Raw genomic sequence first — 16703 nt, 5'->3', positions numbered from 1 at the left:
GAATTGTGCTTAAGTGATTGTGTTTACTTTCAACTTGTAATACGAGCAGAAAACCTAACACAAGCAAACCCTCACAATCAACCCCTTATCTCATGCGTGTAACTATTAGCGATCCACTCGTAATCAAGCCCACAGTATTTAGAAGGGTTCTAAAAACTGTAAACTTTACCAACATTTTTTTTAAATTCTAGGTTCTGAGAATAGATCCATCTGTGGTGGATCTAGGTGGTATACAAAGTTGTAAGGGTCAAGATGAGCACATTCCAAAGGCAACAAACAGCAGCAAAGAAAATGATAAACGTGTTTTAAATGCCACTATTCCTCTTTAGAAATCACTGAAGAAGTTATCCATCTGGTATTTTTCACTGCCCTTCGATTGCAAGTTCTCATGAATCTCTCAGGTGCAAACATATGATTTGGTGAACGCTGCTCCCACCCAATCAGATGCCTATTCCTTATTGCATTTTGCTTTTGGCATGCAATGGAAAATGATGGAGACAGCTACGCCTTGATATTTTTGAGAAGCAGCATGTGTTTTTACATGAAAACCCCTCTAAATTATTATAAATCATAGTAATGGGACCTTTATGCACTTTTAATACAAGAATGATTGCATTCAGTTCAAATACAATGTGCAATTATACATCACCTATTGCTACCTATAGAAAAAAACAGTCTTTTCCTTGACAGTTTCTGTGTGAGTCCTATTGTTGATGGTGCACTTCAGTACCACAGAAAGATCTAAATACAGCATCATTAAACAAAACACAAGCACAATGCCACCCAGTGTGCCACCCATATACAAAGCTCAAGCACGTGCCCAATAGCCCCTTATACCATAGATACCTTTCAACATTTCCCACTACTAATTCTCAGCTGATACAGTTCTTTCTCTCCTGAGCTGCTCTTTTGATCATGAGTCAATCTTTATAACTGCCTGAAACTCTGCCACCTCGTGTTTCCTTTTTTAGGTGTCAATATTACAGGGACATGAAACCAAAATTTTTCTTTCATGATTCCGACTGAGCATACAATTTTAAACAACTTTCCAATTTACTTCTATTACCAAATTTGTATATTTTCTTATTATCATTTGCTGAAGGAGCAGCAATCCACTACTGGGAGCCATCTGAACACATCAAGTGAGCCAATCACAAGAGCCAAATGTGTGCATGCACCAATCACCAGCTAGCACACAGTAGTGTTGGATATGTACACTTTTTTTCAACAAAAGATACTAAGAGAAAAAGCACATTTGAAAATAGAAGTGAATTTAAAAGTGTCTTAAAATGACCTGCTCTATCTGAACCCTGCACAATTAATTTAGACTTTACTATCCCCTTAATAAAGTGTTTTAAAGGGCCATTTTAGTGCTAAAATGACATGCTCTAATTTGACTTTAATTTTATCACAAGCAATTCTGCAAAGCTATGTAATAAGTCCTGGAAAGGGCTTCAACATGTAGAGAAAGTACTGGCCAGGGCCCTGCAGAGAACTGCTGGTTGTGACTGGAAACTGAACTGAAACAATCAGAAGCACTAGTTGCACAGCCAAGCTGTGCTACTAGCTCTGATGACAGGATCAGTGTCAGTTTCTGCTTGGAATCGGCAGTGCTCTGTGGGTCCTGAGTGACACTTTAACTATGTGTTTAACCTCTTTGCAGGAAACTGAGATAAAGAACAACCCAAGGCAGAAGTAGTCTACAGAATGTGGAAATAATTATGCTTCACAGACATATGCTTTCAATAAAACCCATATTTCTTTATGCATTTAATACCTTCAGCAATATCTTCCATTTTGCTGGTAAATAAAAGAATCCTTTTTTCAGTTTTACATGATCCTTAAATAGAAGCATCGTTGTCTAGCTGTCTATATTTTTATGTCTGTCTATATTTATCTATTTTTTAATCTTTCTGTCAATATTTACCTTTCTGTGTGTCTCTGCATCTTTCTTCTTGTCTATATTTATGACTGTATATATTTATTTATTATATGTATCTTTTTCTGTCTCTGTCAGTAGCCGAATGCCTTTCTGTACTAATCAGCCTGGCTACTTTTGTCTGTTTATCTATTCAATGAAAGGTTTTTATGGTGCTTTAACATATACAAGTAATATTATACTAGCAGCACACTAGATGTAAATTTGCTGCAGTTATAAATACATTAGCAACATATTTATTATTTATTGATATGTTATATGCAGATACCAAAAATAACATTTTTAAACTGAAAAATAATAATAAAATAATACAGTATATATATAAATACTGTATAGGGAAAATTCTAACCAACATAAAAACTTCAAGCTATAGGTACTAATAATTTGAACTTAAAAAAATTTAAAGGGATATTAAACCTCATTTTTTCTTTCATGATTCAGATAGAGCATTTAAATTTGTTCTTTTGACAGACTTGCAGTTTAGCCAATCAAGGATGGCTCCCAGGTAACTTCACGTGCACGAGCACAGTGTTATCTATATGAAAAACATGAACTAACACCCTCTAGTGGTGAAAAACCTGTTAAAATGCATTCTTAAGAGGCGGCCTTCAAGGTCTTATAAATTAGCATATGAACCTCCTAAGTTAAGCTTTCAACTAAGAATACCAAGAGAACAAAGAAAAATTGGTGATTAAAGTAAATTGGAAAATTGTTTAAAATGACATTCTCTATTTGAATCATGAAAGTTTTTTTTGGACTAGACTGTCCCTTTAAATTAGAAAGTTGTTTAAAATTGCATGCTCTGGGGATGATTTATCATCGGTCTGTCTGACATTATCTGCTCAGCGGATCATGTCCAACAGACATCGATGAATGCCGACAGCATATGCTGTCAGCATTTATCATTGCACAAGCAGTTCTTGTGAACTACTTGTGCAGTGCCGCCCCCTGCAGATTCGTCGCCAATCGGCCGTTAGTAGTGGGTGTCAATCAGCCCAATCATATGAGATCGGGCGGATTGATGTCCGTAGCCTCAGAGCAGGCAGACCAGTTAAGGAGCAGAGGTCTTAAGACCGCTGCTTTGTAACTGCTGTTTCAGGCGAGCCTGAAGGCTCTCACGGAAACAGGGGCATTAGAGGCCATTTGGCCCTTGATAAATCGGCCCCTCTATCTGAATCATGAAAGAAAAACTATTCCTTTAAACATTGTAAGCTGCACTTATCCCATACACACATTGTAATACAAGTGCTACCCAATGTGCACAAAAACCTTACTTCTAACAGAGTTATTGCACAAGCGGGAGCATTAAAATTCTGCTCCACTTGTAATCTGGCCCTTAATATTGTATATCTTGCACAGTTTTATAGATGGAAACTTTTAGTGTTTATGGAATAGCCTTTTTATTTTCCAGGTGCTAATAGGAGTAAGAAACATAGATGATGTTAATCAAGAAGCGTTAAGTTACTTTCATTTGCTTTCAAAGGTTGTTGTGAAAATTGTTTTTAATTATTTGATCTTATTTTTGTTATAGAGGAGTACTTATTATTTTATATTATTATCTGTTACAGTAGAGTACTTATTATTTTAACTTATTATTATGTGTTACTAGGGAGTACGTATTATTTTATATTATTATAATTTGTCACAAAGTAGTACATATTATTTTATCTCATTACTGTTTGTTACAGAGGAGTACATATTATTTTATCTTATTATTATTTGTTACAAGGGAGTTCATATTATTTTATCTTATTATTATTATTATGTGTTACAAGGGAGTACATATTATTTTATCTTATTATAATTTATTACAGAGGAGTACTTATTATTTTTATCTTATTATTTGTTACAAAGTAGTACATATTATTTTATCTTATTATTTATTACAGAGGAGTACTTATTATTTTTATCTTATTATTTGTTACAGAATAGTACATATTATTTTTATCTTATTATTTGTTACAGAGTAGTACATATTATTTTTAACTTATTACTATTTGTTACAAAGTAGTAAATATTATTGTATCTTATTATTATTTGTTACCAGGGAGCACATATTATTTTATCTTATTTGTTACAAGGGAATACATATTATTTTATCTTATAGTTATTTGTTACAAAGTAGTACATATTTTTATTTTATTATTTTTTAAATTTGAGTACATCTTATTTTCTTTTGTTATTATTTGTTACAGGGGAGTACTTAAAGTGGATATAAACCTGCAGAAATTTGACATTGACCAATGCGCAAATGATGGATGGTTTTCTGGAACTCATCGATGCCAACACAATAGTTCAAAGGTAGGGAAATAATACCAAAAAGAAAATATGGATACATGTTAACCAGATGACTAATATAAATGTTATCTCAACAGACTTCCTAAATGTTTGTTTTAAATTTAAATTGTATTTGCATAAGTAACATGCCTGTGGTATAATGTTAATAACTATCATACTCGCTCCAATTATATAATGCATGTTTGTTCACAAAGATATAATTAATTATATTTATTTTTTGGTTCAGTACTGCATTTGTATTAACAACTATTTGAAAACACTGTGTGGCGCTCATATAGTTTGTTAGGATTTGTGGGTAAAATCAGGCATTCAGAATACAAAATAAAAATAAGTCTTTATGGAATAATTGTAAGTGTATGATGCCAGATTAAAATATGTACATTGTGGATTCAGTTATAAAAAAAATCTAAATTATAGTTGTTTGGTCATATTTTCAGCATGGAATTGATCCAAGTGCTATCTGGAAAGTAAATATGTTAGCCGACAGATTTTCTTACTATTTTCTGCTAATTAAAGATAAAATATATTGGTTGTGCTAGGTTAGCAATCTAAAGCCAAGCAATAACACGATTGTTAACATTTAAAATAACTACTTTAATAATACATTTTTCAAATAAAAGTCTGTTGAGACAAGAATTCTGATGCATTTCACACCCAATTTTGCTTAATAATAGAAATTTTAATGGAGCACTGCAGTTTACTTCTGGAATGTCATTTGTTTCTTACTGTACTCCAATGACTTTTGGAACTTGTAGGCACCTTGAGAACATCTGGTATAAGCTGGTGGAGTGAGGCTCTAATACAGTGTGGTCTTGAGAAATGTTCACCACTACCCTGTGTCTAGGTTAAACCTGCTAAATTTTAGCCTTTGTTGGTACCCACTTTGCACTAGCCTATGATACTAGCCAATCCTTCAGTGTGGTGTTAAATGGATTGGGGAGGCACTTGCTCACCACTGCAAGCCAATAACCATACACTGTCATAAAAAAGGGTATGGTTGGGGTCCATTTGTAAACACTTAGGGTACAACTGCTGTGGTTGTACCCTCAATGGATCATAATTACACCTTAACCCCTTAGTGACCAGAGCACTTTTCCATTTTCTGTCCGTTTGGGACCAAGGCTATTTTTACATTTTTGCGGTGTTTGTGTTTAGCTGTAATTTTCCTCTTGCTCATTTACTGTACCCACACATATTATATACCGTTTTTCTCGCCATTAAATGGACTTTCCAAAGATACCATTATTTTCATCATATCTTATAATTTATTATAAAAAAAATTATAAAATATGAGAAAAAAGTGGAAAAAACACACTTTTTCTAACTTTGACCCCCAAAATCTGTTACACATCTACAACCACCAAAAAACACCCATGCTAAATATTTTCTAAATTTTGTCCTGAGTTTAGAAATACCCAATATTTACATGTTCTTTGCTTTTTTTTCCAAGTTATAGGGCCATAAATACAAGTAGCACTTTGCTATTTCCAAACCATTTTATTCAAGATTAGCGCTAGTTACATTGGGACACTGATATCTTTCAGGAATCCCTGAATATCCCTTGACATGTATATATTTTTTTTTAGAAGACATCCCAAAGTATTGATCTAGGCCAATTTTGGTATATTTCATGCCACCATTTCACCGCCAAATGCGATCAAATACAAAAAATCGTTCACTTTTTCACAAACTTTCGGTTTCTCACTGAAATTATTTACAAACAGCTTGTGCAATTATGGCATAAATGGTTGTAAAATTTTCTCTGGGATCCCCTTTGTTCAAAAATAGCAGACATATATGGCTTTGGCATTGCTTTTTGGTAATTAGAAGGCCGCTAAATGCTGCTGCGCACCACACGTGTATTATGCCCAGCAGTGCAGGGGTTAATTAGGGAGCTTGTAGGGAGCTTGTAGGGTTAATTTTAGCTTTAGTCTAGTGTAGCAGACAACCCAAAGTATTGATCTAGGCCCATTTTGGTATATTACATGCCACCATTTCACCGCCAAATGCGATCAAATAAAAAAAAAAGTTCCCTTTTTCACAAACTTTTTGTTTCTCACTGAAATTATTTACAAACAGCTTGTGCAATTATGGCATAAATGGTTGTAAATTTTTCTCTGTGATCCCCTTTGTTCAGAAATAGCAGACACATATGGCTTTGGCGTTGCTTTTTGGTACTTAGGCCGCTAAATGCGCATCACACGTATTATGGCTAGCAGTGAAGGGGTTAATTAGGTAGCTTGTAGGGAGCTTGCAGGGTTAATTTTAGCTTTAGTGTAGAGCTTAGCCTCCCACCTGAAACATCAGACCCCCTGATCCCTCCCAAACAGCTCTCTTCCCTCCCCCACCCCACAATTGTCCCCGCCATCTTAAGTACTGGCAGAAACTCTGCCAGTACTAAAATAAAAGCTATATTTGGGCTTTTTTTTTTAAAAGAAAAGGCATATTTACATATGCTGCTCTGTAGGACCCCCCTTTAGCCCCCAACCTGACTGATCCCCCACCAAACAGCTCTCTAACTCTCCCCCTCTGTCTTAATGGCCGCCATCTTGGGTACTGGCAGCTGTCTGCCAGTACCCAGTTTAGAATAAAATTGCTTATATTTTTTAATGTTTCCCCTTTTCTGTAGTGTAGCTCCCTGCCCCACCAAAGACCAACCCCCCACCCCCTCCTAGATACATTTGATTTACATTTTTTTTTATTCAGATACCCCTTTCTCAAACTTTGATTTTCTGTAGTGTAGCGTTCCCTCCCGCTCCCGCCCCGTGCACGCGCCCGCCCGCCGCCCCCCGTGCACGCGCGCGCGCCCGTGCGCGCCCCCATCGGCCCTGCCCCCGATCCCGCCCCCCTCTACATTACCCGGCCCATCGATGGCCGCCCACCCGCCTCCCAAGTCGGCTCCCACCCACCAACGATACCGGCCATCGATGTCCGGTGCAGAGAGGGCCACGGAGTGGCTCTCTCTGCATCGGATGGCCATCTAGCGTTATTGCAGGATGCCTCCATATCGAGGCATCACTGCAATAACCGGAAAGCAGCTGGAAGCGAGCAGGATCGCTTCCAGCTGCTTTCCACACCGAGGACGTGCAGGGTACGTCCTCAGGCGTTAACTGCCTTTTTTTTGAGGACGTACCCTGCACGTCCTCGGTCGTTAAGGGGTTAAGGAACTAATTTAGCCATTTAGCGGTAAATAAGGTACAAGTATGTTTCCAACTGTTAAAGGGTCCATATCTGTACCATTTAATCCATTTAAGGTACAATCACTTGTGTGACTAAAAGGTTGAGGGGGTGGGTGGTTCAAGGCTGCCAAACCCTGCAAGTCAATATCATTTCTACAGCTCAATTATTCATATTCACATAACTGTCAGTCACCCAAAATGAATGCAACATACATGTTGTACAGCAAAATAATTATATTCAGTTGTTGTTGGTAATATGCAAGTAGTGAGCAAAGCAAAAATAATACTTAAAGGGACAGTCTACACCAGAATTGTTATTATTTAAAAAGATGGATAATCCATTTATTACCCATTCCCCAGTTTGCATAACCAACACAGTTATATTAATATATGTTTTACCTTTGTGATTACCTTGTATCTAAGCCTCTGCAGACTGTCCTCTTATGTCAGTGCTTTTGACAGGCATGCAGTTTAGCCAATTAGTGCAGACTCCTAAATAACTACATGGGAGTGAGCATAATGGTATCTATATGACTCACATGAACTAGTACTGTCTAACTGTGAAAAACTTTCAAAATGCTCTGAGCTAAGAGGCAGTTTTCAATAGTTTAGAAATCAGTTTGAGCCTACCTAGGTTTAGCTTTTGAAAAATACCACCAAGGGAACAATGCAAATTTAGTGATAAAAGTCAATTGGAAAGTTGTTAAATTTTTCATGCCCTATCTGAATCATGAAAGTTTAATTTTGACTATACTGTCCCTTTATTAACCCATATATTCAATGATACTGTGTTGCTGGTTCTAAATAGCAAACAAGAACTTAACATTTTAATGTTTATATTTAGAGCATCAAGATGTTAACTCTTAAACATAAAGCAAATGTATTAACTAAAATTACAAAGAAAAAAAAAAATGTTTTAAACGTCTCCCAGTCGCATACATGGACATTGTGTAACACGCCATAGCGCCATCTGTTTGAAAGTTCCTTGACATGTGTAACACAGCTCCATCTATTGGTAGAAGGTTCATCACCAAAATGTGTACTGGGGAAATATACTCATTTGCATATATTTTGCATAGAGTGGCAATTCAATGTATGGTTGTGAGTTTTATCATTTATCCCTCCCTCGAATCCCCCTTATTTTTGTTAGAGTTATATTTTATTATTATGTTGTTTTCTATATGTTTTCTATATATTTGTTTTATTTGGCATGTGACCCTATACTAAATGGGGTATTTTTAGAGTTTAGTACAGAGTGATATAAAACACCTCGAGTAGTTCTTTTCAGAACTGGTTGTTTAGCCTGGCTCAATCAGGTGGGTCGGTAGCAGTCTTTGGAATTGCTACATTGCTACAGTTAAGTATACAATTTTTTTTTTTAAAGCTGCAGTGTGGCTATTGTAATACTGCCTGAAAAAGTACACATTGAATGAATGCATATTTGAATGATATATAACAAAAATTGAATGGAACAATATTTGTAATATGCTGTGTTGAGTACAAATTTGCCATCATGAGGTACAAAGGGCTTGTCACTGGGGCAGTACCCTTAAAAGGCCAAAATTGGACCAGTGTATATGATTGTGTTTTGATAGCTGGCAACTGATACACTTGTAATCCAGCCCTTCATTTTTATTATGCATTATATTTTATTATGACCCTTGATGTTTACCTGCATACTTTTACATTTTTCCCCCTTTACATATATTTTTTTTATGTAAAATGTTCTTAAATTTATTTCCTATAAAAAATGGGGGGGAGGGATCATAACAATATTCATTAATGTTACAGCATGTAAATGTGCATGCATTCAGTTTATTCTCTATTAGTCTGTTATCCTGTGTTATTTAGAGGGTTGTTTTTGCTTTATTTCATAATCATATTTAATATTTTATTACTTCTACATTTATATGTTCATTTATCAAGATGTTAATTTTTTCCCCCATCGCCTAGCTGTAGTTTGCTCTTAATGTGAAATGTACTTTCTCCACATAACCTGTTTTTTGAGACTAATTAAACCCAGCATGCAGCTGACTTCCTGCAGTGTCTCGAATAGTCCCTTAATAAATTAAATGAGCGGACAAGTAACATTTTCCTATTAACAGTATTATTTGAATACATAATAAGAAATGAATTAATATGTTTTTCTGAAGAAATAAATTCATGTTGATACCATCAAAGCAAAGGTTAGAATTAACATTTCTATTTAATATAAATAATAATAAGAAAAAATAACCTGCTGTTAAGATTAGAAAACACAATCTATCTTTAATACTGATGTGTGTTTTCTATCATATTGCTTACATGTTACTATGGCATGGATTTAGCTACAGGCGTCATACAATAACGAGGCTGTATACGGTGTTAATCAGACTGTATTAAAGATCACAAGCCGTTGATAGTGTTAGATCAAGTTTGATTTATAAAGCATGTTTGTTTATTTCATTTAATATGTAGTTCATGCTATAAAAAACAACTTTAAATGGATATGAAAACCCAAATTTTTTCTTTCACGTTTCAGATAGGACCTACAGTTTTAAAAAAAAGTTCCAATTAACTCATGTGCTTCATTCTATTGGTGTCTTTTGTTAAAGTAGCAGCAATGCACTACTGGAAACTAGCTGAACGCATCATATGTGCAGCCACCAATTAGCAGGTAGATCCCAGTAATGTATTGCTACTACTGACCATACCTATTTTTCAACAATGGAAACCAAGAGAAGGAAGCAAGTTAGATGATATAAGTAAATCAGAAAGTTTTTTTTTAAAATTGCATGCTCTATATTGGACAATAAACATTGTTTGTTTTTGTGTAAAAATTGTGCTTTGCCCCAGGCTCCCTGGAGAGGCCTAAAAGCAAAATCTGTAAGCTACATTTTTAAAATGCTCCAATCTGCCTACACTAACATTTGCAACATTTCAAGGGAATGTGGGACAAGAACAATTTTACACAAAAGCAAGAGATGTTGTATGTCCTTTAAAGCGACACTGTACTCAAATAATATCTGTCATCCAAATGAGAGAGCAGTATCTAGACATGATGAATCTTGTACAATTCTACATGGTGTGGTCTAAGGGACCCTGAACCCAAATTTTATCTTTTATGATTTAGATAGAGCATGCAATTTTAAGCAAATTTCTCATTTACTCCTATTATCACATTTTCTTCATTCTCTTGCTATCTTTATTTAAAAAGCAAGAATTTAAGTTTAGAAGGCGGCCAATTTTGGGTTCACAACCTGGGTTGTCTCTGCTGATTGGTGGATAAATGCTGTCCAGGGTCTGAACCCAAAATTGTCTGGCTCCTTAGCTTGGATGCCTGCTTTTTCAAATAAAGATAGCAAGAGAACGAAGAAAAATTGATAATAGGAGTAAATTAGAAAGTTCCTTAAAAGTGCATGCTCTATCTGAATCATGAAAGAAAGATTTTGGGTTTAGCATCCCTTTAACATCACATCATGACATTTAATGTAATATTGAAAATCTTCAATACAATGTCTTATTTAAAAAATGACATACTTATATTTTGAATTAATTGAGCATAGATATTATGTATGGTATTGTGGGTATTTGGAATTTTAAAGAGTGTTTTAAGTGTAATAATCTAATGCCCTATTTCATTAGACCATTGTATTTGTAATCAAATTGCTGGCCTACAGAGTAGTTAAATATATAGTGGAACAGCAGTGCACTACTAGTCCTGAGCTGGGGATAAGGTTGCCACCCTATTTTAAAACCATGGTCAGTATTTTTAAGGCTCAAGGCAAAGTTGAAAGTAAAGATTAAATATTAAAATAAAGATGCTATCATGGTCAAACTTCTTCAAGGTGTGTTGTGTTGCATTCTAATTATAAACAAATGATCATTTAAAATCAGATCTAGCAGCTTTAGTTCCTGATGTATGCTGTATAATAGGTTCAGATTGAGTATAGGGCATACAGGGCATTTGCCTGGTCTGTCAGGGCTAGTTGTATTTAGGGTCCTGTTGTCTCAGTTCCACCCAGGCTCCAGTATTATTATGTGTGTATGGTGCAAGGTCATCCCTACCTTGTTCTGCTTCTTACTGCCTTGCTGTGCCAGGTGATGGCCGGTCTTGCCCCGCTCGGGTACCAGTTATTTTCAGTAAATGGGACTTCATAGGTGGATGAAGTTGTTATTCTTTATTCAGATGTCAGCTTCAATAGCTTCTGGGGTTTTTAACATTCATTTTTTTACTATTTAATGACAACCAATGTATAAAATACAGTAAAACAAGGATGTTACAAACTTGTGTTTGTAAATCTAATTAGTACATTATACTACTACTACTACTGGTGAAATCCACATTTTTCCCCCATGAATGATTTTAGGCCTGATGATATAAAGGTCTCTGGGCTGGTGACATTATTAAAGAATACTCGTCAGTTTTTCTATTTCCCTGGTGGAATGATCTAAAGACACTTTTTTCCCTGAAAACAGGGTGTCTCGCCAAGGGGCGTATGCTGCATTTTCGTATGGGAAGTAGATGCATACATTACAAAGTGCACAATAACATTTTTATATTCTTACAAAATGAATTATTGAACCATTCACATAAAAATACTTAGGAATAAATTGTATTGTAAAGGTGCATAAAAAATCAAAACAAAATTCTTCACCAAAAATCGTATTTTATAAAAAAAAAATTTGCATATAAGTTACATAGGAATACATTGTATTAAATTTGCACAGCGTAGATCAGAATTTAAGTACGCAGAATGTGCAGAAATTACTTCGAAATTTGTACTTTTAAGTACAAAATACAAGGTGTAATTGTTTTTTTGGAAAATGGGCTGAACATGGGTGTTTAATGGGTGTATATGAAATTGTCTCTCTAATCCCAGCGTAATTCTATAAAGATTTTCACACTACAGATCTCACTGTTCTTTCTCGCCAACTAAAAGATGACAAGCTAACTGTGAGCTCCATTTCTTTCAATAGGAGACATCTCGCCACTCTCAAGAACTACCCCTTTTTTTACGATAATTCCACCAGGGTAGCACGTGCGAGGGTTGGCGAGAAAAAACACATCTGAAATTACGAGGTTTAGATCATCAAGACTTTTGATGCAATTGTTAAAAAAAAATTCAATTTCCATTTTACCAAAAGAACTAATACATTTTGATAATAGATGTAAATTAGAAAGTTGTTTAAAATTGCATGCTCTATATGAATCATAATAGAAAATGTTTGGGTTTTAAATCCCTTTAAAAATAAAATGATTGTTTTACAACTTTAACATTTTTAAATTGCTTTCAGCATGCAAATGTTTTTCTTCTTAAAGGGACAGTCTAGTCCAAAACAAATTATTCATTATTCAGATAGGGCATGTAGTTTTAAACAATTTACTTCTATCACCAGTTTTGCTTGTTTCTCTTGGTATTCTTAGTTGAAAGCTAAACCTAGGAGGTTCTTATGCTAATTTCTAAGCCTTTGAAGGCCGCCTTTAATATCAGGGCATTTTGACAGTTTTTCACCACTAGAGGGTGTTAGTTCGTGTGTTTCATATAGATAACACTGTGCTCACACACGTGGAGTTCCTAGGATCCTAGGAGCCATCACTGATTGGCTAAAATGCAAGTCTGTCAAAAGAACTGAAATAAGGGGTAGTTTGCAAAGGCTTAGATACAAGATAATCACAGAGGTAAAAAGTGTATTAATATAACTGTGTTGGTAATGCAAAACTAGCGAATGGGTAATAAAGGGATTATCTATCTTTTAAAACAATAAATATACTGGTGTAGACTGCCCCTTTAAATTATGGAACATTTGTGCTATAGGAAATTTCTCATTAAAAAAATAAAAACAAATCAAGGTTACAGTGACAAAATATGCACTGATGTGCTGTTATCCTAAGCTGAAGAAAATGCAGGCTAATAAACATGTATTATCCCATAATGATTCTCTTTCTGTAAAGTGACATATTGAATGAAGTGTCCTTCCTTGGTAGTTTATTTTAGGCAATATTCCACTTATTGATGGCATAGGTCTAAAGATTCTACATTTTCTTTGTGTATTAGCCAGTTCATTTTGCAGACAATTGCAGAACCAATAGCCTGTCTATGAAATCACATTTAAGTAAGGTTGTGGAGACATTTTACCTGGGACACGTTACCATGGAAACATATTTCTCATAGCATGGGAAAACATCCAAGCTACGCTGAATTGTTTGTTCATTCAACAAAAATTAGGTCAGAAACAATTTCCAAGTGTTAAGCTTGACTGAATTGTTTCTGTGACTCCCAAACAGTGGTAAAATAGAAGTAACAGGGATAAATAAATAGGTTAATTGCATATTTGGCATGGTATTGCTATAGCAGAGTTATATTTTTTTTTTGCAAGGCTGTGTGTAAGATTGAACTGAATAGCTTTAAAAACCAAATGCCCATTTGTTCAAAATATAGTTCTCTAGACATTTCTTCTTTAAGGATACATATGTATGCAAAAATCATGATATTTTTGGGTGTGATATAAGGCTGTTTAAATTAGATCTGAAGCTAACAGTAATTTATTTTTGTGCATAGCTGATGTTCAAGTAACCATGGGGCCCATTTATCAAAGGGCTTGCGGACCTGATCCGACACTGCGGATCAGGTCCGCAAGACCTCACTAAATGCGGAGAGCAATACGCTCTCCGCATTTAACATTGCACCAGCAGCTCACAAGAGCTGCTGGTGCAACGCCGCCCCCTGCTGACTCGCGGCCAATCGGCCGCCAGCAGGGAGCTGTCAATCAACCCGATCGTATTCGATCAGGTTGATTTCCGGCGATTCCTGTCCGCCTGCTCAGAGCGGCCCTTCAAGCTCCATACGGAGCTTGATAAATGGGCCTGTAAGACTCAATGCCTGATAAGAACTCCCATATCTGCTGTTCTGGGCATCACCACATTAAAACAAAAATAAAAGTAATTTTGGAACGCATATAAACATTTCTTTTAAAGGAAAATAAATAAATAAATTAGATGCAAAATGTTAATATTGGCTCTAATGGATTCAGGTTTCAATAAAAAAATTATACCTGGTATCCCCAATATCCATATATATAAATATAATTATTAAGTATTTAGCTATAACCACCTTTCCTTAAGACATTGATCAGCTGCAGTTTATCTTAAATTGATGAGGTTCATCACAAATGTTGGCTTTTAAATAATTATATATGTTCATCTATCTATCTATCATCTATCTATCTATCTATCTATCTATCTATCTATCTATCTATCTATCTATCTATCTGTCTGTCTGTCTGTCTGTCTGTCTGTCTGTCTGTCTGTCTGTCTGTCTGTCTGTCTGTCTGTCTGTCTGTCTGTCTGTCTGTCTGTCTGTCTATCTATCTATCTATCTATCTATCTATCTATCTATCTATCTATCTATCCTAATCTATCTAATCTATCTATCTAACCTAATCTATCTATCTATAATCTGTCTGTCTGTCTGTCTGTCTGTCTGTCTGTCTGTCTGTCTGTCTGTCATGACTCAGAGGGGGTCTGCTCCAACACTATTGTTTTTACATGTTTCTGCTCCTTTAATCATTTGATTATTATGTGATTTTTTTACATGGAAAATATTTAATATTTGATCAACAGACCCAGTTGTTTTAAAGCATATCATTAGTTTAGGAAAAAGTTTAGTATGAATTTAATATTAAAATCTCTACAAAAAGCCATATAGGGCAAATTGTGCAGCTCATCTGATTTTGCATTTTGTTTTGACTGCCTGTAAGAAAACTTAAAGGGATATAATACTCATATGCTTAATCACTTGAAAGTGATGCAATGTAACTGTAAAAAACTAAATATCACCTGAACATTTCTATGTAAAAAGGAAGATATTTTACCTTAATTTCTTCAGCTCACAACAGTAAGTGCTTTATTTAACAGTTAAGTTGTAGCTACAGTTAGATGAATATTGTAAAAAAAAAAAAAAAAACACATAACAGTCATTCAGCTTCATCAGTGCTGATGTCTCACTTGCTTTACTGTGATCTCATGAGATTTAATTGAAATCTCAAAACATCATCATAGTAAACTTCTTTAAACTGAGGTGAGGAATAACATGACTGTGCTGCACATGCTCAGATGCACGGTTCTTTGCAAGTCCTGGGACTTTCATCCTGATAAGATGTTTGAAGTCCCTTTACAATGGGATGTGGCTGCTGAGGAAATTTTGAGGTAAAATATCTTCCTTTTTTACATGGAGATATTCAGGTGATTTTTTTATAGTCAGCTTTTTTACACATATGCTGCATCACTTTATTGCTTCAACATTTGGGTATTATGTCCCTTGAATGCCTAAACCTTGATCTGAGTAATATCCTGGTAGTTGAAACAGCTCAAAGAGAAAAGCAAAAAATAAGCGGTGCTCAGGTGGTTGCGCTCAAAAAACTTTTATTGCAACATGGACATAAAATATCTTGAAACAGCTCACCATTGGAAAGATATAGGTCCTTATATGTCACATATTTATTTTTTATTGAGCTATACCAATGGTTTTCAAAGTCTAAGACAGTGGGCCTCCCCTCTGGCGAAATTTTAAAGATGACCCCCCTCCAATAGATATTAACACATTTCTAAAACTGTTTGCTTAGCAATACTTGTAACACACAATATCTCATACACACACACACACACACACAATATCTCATACACACAAAATATCTCATATACACAAAATATCTCACACACACCATATCTCATGCACACCCACTCGTACACACACACATCACATACACACACACACAATCACACACAAGCACACAATCACACACACACAATCGGACACACGCACACAATCACACACACATTTATATATATATATATATATACATATACATATATTTGTTAAAAAAACGTGTACCATGTGAGGATATAAAAGAAACTTGGAAAGTGGAGGGATATGTAGCCTGGCCAGACATAGGTTGAAGCAGTGGAGGCTCCTCTATAGGACCCCCTGAGATCCCTGACGTGAAGAAGCATTTTTATCCCAAAAGTACGTCGCCAACAGAACGAAGTGGCGCAGGACACAGGGACCTTACCACACAACTGAAAGAATGGCTTGCCGCAACAGCCGGCACGGTCTACAAGCCTCATATATTTATTTATTTTTATATATATATATATATATACATGCATTGGATCCCTTTGCATTCAAGTAGCTAAAAACTTTCAATGTTCTTCACGTAAGGGAATATGTTCTAAGTATTTTTAAATAGATATTCCTCTGTGTGTGTGTATATATATATATAATACACGCACTACCCGACGTGCGAAA

General features: G+C 35.3%; 1 protein-coding gene across 1 annotated transcript in view; it reads left to right on the top strand.

Annotated features, from left to right (window-relative positions):
* The window catches only part of GPR158 (G protein-coupled receptor 158), a 734480-nt gene that overhangs the window by 116364 nt on the left and 601413 nt on the right, over window positions 1–16703 (top strand). Inside the window, exon 2 of the mRNA XM_053713931.1 lies at window positions 4135–4240. Within this exon, the coding sequence (XP_053569906.1) occupies window positions 4135–4240 (106 nt within the window). The remainder of the gene's footprint in view (window positions 1–4134; window positions 4241–16703) is intronic.

This window comes from Bombina bombina, chromosome 5 (genome assembly GCF_027579735.1).
Source record: "Bombina bombina isolate aBomBom1 chromosome 5, aBomBom1.pri, whole genome shotgun sequence".
Taxonomy (NCBI): Eukaryota; Metazoa; Chordata; class Amphibia; order Anura; family Bombinatoridae; genus Bombina; species Bombina bombina.
Note: the sequence above shows the minus strand (reverse complement) of the source record. Positions and strands in the feature narration are given on the sequence as shown.